The sequence below is a fragment of the Poecilia latipinna genome, unplaced genomic scaffold (assembly GCF_001443285.1).
Source record: "Poecilia latipinna isolate Pla-1442-1.1 unplaced genomic scaffold, P_latipinna-1.0 Scaffold2000, whole genome shotgun sequence".
Lineage (NCBI taxonomy): Eukaryota > Metazoa > Chordata > Actinopteri > Cyprinodontiformes > Poeciliidae > Poecilia > Poecilia latipinna.
Window position 1 is genome coordinate 102,468 of NW_015114616.1, and position 6,969 is coordinate 109,436.

A 6,969-nucleotide genomic window follows, 5' to 3' on the forward strand; every position below is an offset into this window, starting at 1 on the left:
CACACACACACAGACACAAGAATAGAAAGGTCAAGGGTATAAGAGCACAGAAATCCACTATTTGTTGATTGCACATAGATATTACAACTGCAGAATTACTCAAATAATCAGATTGTCCTTGAAACTCTCTGCAAAACTTGTGCCACTAATGGGATACGATCTAGTAAGATCTGCTTCAGCAGCTTTTTAGAAAAAAACAAAACAAAAAAACAAAAAACAAAAAAAAAAAACATTTTACTTTTACTTGAATAACCCTTATTAAGAAATATCACTAATATTACCTCAGTAAAATTTCTGGATACTCTACCAACTGTGAGTAATTTCATTAAACAAAGAATAAACTTGTTTTCACCAAACATACCAGACAAAGCAAACTCATAGTTTATGGTAAAGTGAAACTTCTTTGAATGCAAGCTTTGGTATTATAATGTGCGCAGATGTGCAACTAGGTGCTCAAGTGAACAATAGATATTGTCTTTGGAAGTATTATCATATTATAACATACCATTAATTAAAAGTCCAGATGTAAAGATGACAAGGATGTTTTATCAGCAATGTCACAATCAGTTCTTGTGCTTGCATAGAAGTACATAGAAGTATTTTCTATGTACTTGTTTACTAACACACCTTCGCTCTCAGTAGTGAAAGCCACCCGTCATCCATCAGGTGCAACTACAGCTTTACTATCTTCCCCAAGGACATTTTAGCATATAAAGACACAAAAACGTCATGGGACAGTTTGCTCCAACAGCAGTGCAAAGGATGATTTACACTAGCAACCGCAGAACTGATTCAAACTGATGAATACCACACAAAGCAAATCAGGTGACAGCTCTAAGTGTTTGCAGTGTTCAGCAAGGCGTAGGGAAATTTAAATCCTTGGACCAGGATGTTCAAAAGCGTTTAGTCACTTACTGTCATGGTACATTTGTAAAATAAAGCGTAATATAAATACTTTCTTTCAGGGTCACACTTCTGCCACCAAACACTACTGAAGATTTTTCATTCTACGTTGGCGCCTGAAAGACCAGAAAGAAACTATTTTTTGTGACTTACCGAGCAGCAGATGCAGTCATATTCAATAAATTAGAAGACGGGTTTCAATGAGGCTACGTTGCCACATTAAAAGTACCTTTTGAATATAACAACCTTTAAGCAGGTATTAAACATAGTTTTCATTGAGCTCACATTTCTAGTTTAGAAAAGTGTTGTTTTTTTTTCTATTTGCATGATATGATAAAATCATCATAGTGAACAAAAATTAAAGGTTTAAAAACATCAATCTGTGTGTGAATATTCTCTATTATGAGTTTTACTTAGTTAATATAGAGACCTAATTAAATGAACCATGAAAATATTCTAATTTATTAAATATCATTGTGTTTTTAAATGTTTTCCTTTCTAGGACAAGAAATCCTATATATATATATATATATATATATATATATATATATATATATATATATATATATATATATATCTGAATAAAAAAAAAATATATATATATTTTTTTTTTTTTATTTATTTTTTTTTTTACCTTTTTTAAATATGTTAATTGGAAACAAATTCTCTTTTACAACAAGAACCTGTCCTATCATGATGCACCTGCAGAAGACCCACACTGTTGCGTTTTGTTTCATAGTTGTGGCAACATATTGCACTTTGCATTATCTACTGGTTTGATTTGACTTTTGATGTGCAAAACTGTAAGAGACATACCACAGAGGTATGTTTACAGGTTTTATATTATGTTGGTTTATCTCATAAAACACCAATAAAATATACAGTAAAAAATTATACGTTGCCACACAAGTTTATTTGTTTAATTGAACAGCAATAGTTTTATATGGCCTGAAAAGAAAACACGTAAAGGAGGGTGAAATATTAGTAAAGTATGACCTGGTCAGTTTTGTTTAGGATTTCCCTATGATTTGACCAAGATGGTAAAACTAATAATCAACCAAATCTCTTTTTTGTATCAGATTCAAATAATTGCAACATCTTTCCTAATGAGTGCAAAGCAGTAGAAAGAAACAACCATTAAAACTTACACAATCTGCACAATAAGAGTGGGATAAACACAAAATTATTATTTTTTTTCTGATTTTGGTCTCACACCAATCAACCCAACTATGTAAATCCAGTCATATGTATCTGAATAAACAACAAAACCCAACGGAGATCTGCATCCCAACATTATCTTTAACCATGTAACTTTCATCAAAATATGTGTACACCCGCTTAGCCGTCAGAGGTGATTTGTATTGTTTCATTTTTCCAACACAGCTGGCTGAAGCAATATCTTGCTGATATTGGTGAGACCGGCAGCATATTTCCCTTGAGTGTTCAAATGCAATTTTGCAAGCAGGATATGGCAAGGCTGTTAAAAAAAAAAAAAAAAAAACTCACATTCCTTCACTGCATACGTGTGTAAACCTTTAGCAACTACACAAAAATCAAAAACCCACAAAACAAAAATAAACGCATATTTAGTGTATATTTTCTCTAAAGCTCCATAATGTGTTAAATGATGATGTTTTGCTTTGGTTTAAAACTGATGAAGAACTGATAGTGGATCTTGAATTAGCTAATGTAAAAAGGTTTAAGGTGATGCATCAGAAAAATCCTAAAAACAACAAACTAGAAGCAAATCTAATAAAACCTGACAGGGTTGTAACCTGGCAGTATTGGCATGTCCTACATCAGTTCACTCCACAAAGACACAACATTGACTGTTTAGCCTTATGTCAGTGTATTTTCATGCCTGTGAACCTCTGCACTCATGTCTCAATTACACACGCCTTCCACAGAAACACAAAATGTCCATACCGTTGTGTTTTATATGTGGCATTATTAATGTTTTATACTCCTTTATTCTCACAGTGCCAGATTTTCTGTTTTTATCTTGCATATTGATTTTTTTTCCCCTAATTTCCTGTTGCTACATGTAGCTTATCTCTCCCCACCATTCTGCTGTTTTGTCACTTTCCTATCATTCTTCTCCTTCTTTTACTTTTCATTGTCTGTCACATATCTGAAGAAAAGTGTTTTCCTGATTCAAAACTTGCTTTAATCGCAAGTTATTCAAAAAAATTTCAATCTAGCTAAAATATGCAAACAAATTTAAACAGGGAAGCACAAGTAAATTTCAAGTGTTGTTTCAGCTTTTTTTTTTTTTTTATTCTGTATGGAGGACTGACCTGTCTGTGGGTTGAAAATGGGGATGGTGCTAATCTAAGAAGAGCAGGTACATTCTGGACACCTTGATGTCCTGGTAAATTTCTTATGAATATTAGCTAATAAAGCTTAACACAATAATTAATTTCCTATTAGAAAAAAATAAATAAATAAATGAAATTGCTATTACTTAATGCATATGTTTTGATCCTGAAATTGTGGTGGAAATTTTTATATTGTTTAACAAAAGTTTTATATTTTTCTTATTGTATGTATTGACATGGAAGCTTGTTGACTGCTTACTATGTCTGTTTTGATTTGCTTTCCTGCTTTCCGCTCAGTGTTAAGTGCTGCCACCACTGTGTCCTGTACAGCTAAGTCTCTCCCCCTTCTCTGTTGCTTTATTATAAATATTTAATTGGAGTTTGGTCATGGGATTGTAACCAGAACTTGTAGTGGCTATTACGGATGAAATTATCCTTTTTGGATTAATATAATACTTAAAATTTTATTTTATTTCATGGCATGATCATACTTGCTAATGGTTTTATCTGTAAATGCCATCCCACTCAAACATTTTGCGCTAAATATAGTTTTATTCGCACTTCCCTATCTTTGCTCCATTGTCAGAACTATGCTTTCATAAAATAAAACAAAATGCATAATTCTTTAAAATATGAATTTCATTTGATTGATTCAAAGGAATTACCTTCTTATTATGTGAAGAAGAAAACCCCTAAATTTGTTTTTCAAGCACAAATCACTTAGGATAACGCTGGCTAATCTGTCACTTTGGTGATGCTGTCAGAAACTCCTGAGTCTGGAGAATTGTGCAGCTGCTGTCAGAGTTAATTTATTAGTTCCTGACTGTGAATCTACGAAGATGGAGATCACAACTCTGAAAAATGATTGGCAAATATACTTTGGTTTTAAAATTATGAGTTTTAGCTGTGTGATAGTAAGTTAGTGATTTTTCACTGATTGTCCATTCAATCCTTTTGAAATCGAAAGATTAACATCAGTGATATTTGCTTCAAAAGTTGTTTTTTTTTTTTTTTTACCTTTATCAAGTACAGAATGTACCTGTGATGCAATTTCTTTTTAGACATGCTGACATTTTCAAACCATTTTTTCAAAGAACTATTTTCCTTACTGAAAAAGACAAGATAGAAAAACTGTCTGATTTTGAACGACAGAGAAAGAGAGATGTGAGATATTTCTAAATCATCTGTTACTTTGGTAAAATATGTACTTTTGCCTCTTTTTACCGTATACCACCACACAAAGAGCTGCTTTGGATTTGACCATTTGATCTGTACAACAGCTTCATGTCAGATTAGGAGGGAAGACATTACATTTTAATGTTTCTATTTTATGTAACATCTAAATGTTAGTGAAATGTGTTTTCTATATTTAATTTACTTTTATTAATCTTGCTTACTTTATATTTCCATGAAGCACTTTGAATTATGTTGCATATAAATTGAGCAAATCAAATAAACCTGTTTTGCCCTGCATTCAATTTATCTGCGTTACTATTTGATCTACTAAGAGTAAAACAAATAGTATAAATACCAATAGTAAAAATTAAGAACAAGAAAAAGAAGAATATATCACTGTACATTTGATATTCTATATTACAAATAATGTAAACTATTAATGCGTTGGACATAATTGGAAAACAATAGAAGTTATTTTGTGCATGAAATCAAATGTCACATTTACCATCCTTCTTGTATGATTAATTGGGGTGTAAGAATACATCCAGCTCGCAATATGAAAAACGCTACATTATTTTGGGATTACGGCATACAGACAAGGCGACATTTAGAAATGGTTTTGAAAAGACTAAGAATCCCCATTTTTTGATTTACACAAACTAACTAAAGGCTTCACAAACCCAAAAAGTTATGCATTGATGACTCTGAAGTTAGTGTGCAAAAATTGAGTCTCTAGCAAACAGAAAAAGAAGATATGACTTTACACTGCTTATGTAGACATAGACTCCATCGATTTCCTTTAAACCATTGTTTCATATGAACACAAACTATCTTAGGGTTGGACTTGGGAAAGGGCACAAACAAGGGAGGCTATTTGCAAGTCCTATTGATCTATTTTGTGCTTTGAAAATAAGGGCTGCCTAATAGCGCAGCAAGAATATTAACTTTAACAAAGCCAGAGAAAAAGAAGAATTTTAAACATCAGTGCTTGTTTTGCAATAAATATGGATATCTTTTCACATTTGTATGCTTGTTGTAGATAAAAGCCCTGTAGGAGGTTACTGAAACGCTGCAATACAAAAGGCAAAAAAGTTGTGATTTTAACATGAAAATTACACTGTTAGAACTTGGATCAAACATCAAATGTATCACCCACTAATTTACAGAGCAAACTTCACACATTAAAAAAATAATTCATCATATTTCTATATTAAGTGTCTTAGTTTTAACCTTAAAAACCTTGCTAAGCTCTAATTATTATCCAGAATATCAAGTTATTGAGGTATAACTTATAAGTTAGATTTGTGAAATGTCACATTTAGGCGAGTTGTCTAGGGGTGGGACATTACACCCACCTCACCAGAGGAGATACCATGTGATTTTTGGGTTACAACATAAAGGATACTGCAAGATGATTTTATAATTTTCAACAATAAGACAATACTTGTTCAAGGAAAAAAAAAATTTTTGGTCAATACAAACTGGCTAAAAGTTTCAGAATTCAAAAAGTTATGAATTGAAGACTTAAATTAGCATACAAGATCTGATTAGATTTGGCAATATGTATATATAGTTCAGATATCAGACTGTTACCGTGGTTGACCACTCTCGATGAATTACAGTATGTACTTCACATAATAACTGCAGGCAGCCAGGGCCTTCAGTGTTAAAACTGAACTGTTTCAAGGAAAATAAGGGTATTCGCATAAATTGCAGTGGCTTTTTTCAGATTGGAGTCAAGAATGAATTTAGATTGAACTTAATTTTGTAATTAAAATTATTTGACCACGTCAAAATGTTTGAGCAAGTCATTCACTTTCATAATTGACGTCTGCATCTGTTCTGCACTCTACTTTGCCCTTTTTATGGTTCTTTGTAAGTGTGGAGTCAACTATGAAATGCAAGTAAAACTTTACTATTTAAAGACACAACCAACTAGGGGCCTGTATTTAATTAAGACTGCACCAGTGCCCTAATTTAGTTTTCTCGAGCCCAGAGCTGGCTTTGCGTGCTGGCCGTCCTGTCACTGTGCTTTACCTGGATCCATGGCCATCTGTCATTCTCGGCAGCCGTCCAGGCGTTGACCAGGCCCTTCTTGTTGAGGCGTGCAAAGTATGGGTACCACTTCTGCAAGCCAAAGAGAGCACGGTGGGTGGAGGAGGCTGTTATCTGTTGGTTGGAGATTATGCCACCCTCCATGCCCAGTGGTCCAGAGCATTCTGGGAAAAGAAAGGAGGGAAGACAGATGAAGCTTTCAAAACTTGCAAATAGTGCAAGCAGACTACATTTGATTTTCCAATGCACCACAAGATTGCAGCTGTAAGTTTCTCTGCCATATGTTTTATTCCACTCTTTTATTCCTAAGAAAAACTACAAATTGTTATTTTCCTGAGCCTGTGCAACCCACAATTAAAAACTATTGTTTCTCTAATCTTTGTCCCTATGTCTCAATAACTTAGATAATTGTGAAAAAGGTAATTTCTTTCAGCATCTCACTTCGAAAAATGTTGCTCGCGTATTAAATCGATTCATTGCATTCAGAGGGACACATTTCAAGTGTTTATTATGCGAA

General features: G+C 33.2%; 1 protein-coding gene across 1 annotated transcript in view; it reads right to left on the reverse strand.

Moving 5' to 3' along the window:
• The window catches only part of LOC106935680 (EGF-like repeat and discoidin I-like domain-containing protein 3), a gene marked incomplete at its 5' end in the record, with an annotated part of 63,707 nt that extends 56,950 nt beyond the window's left edge, over positions 1-6,757 (reverse strand). Inside the window, one exon of the mRNA XM_015016257.1 lies at positions 6,435-6,757. Coding sequence (XP_014871743.1) covers positions 6,435-6,757 — 323 coding nt within the window. The remainder of the gene's footprint in view (positions 1-6,434) is intronic.
• Positions 6,758-6,969: the final 212 nt, after the last annotated feature.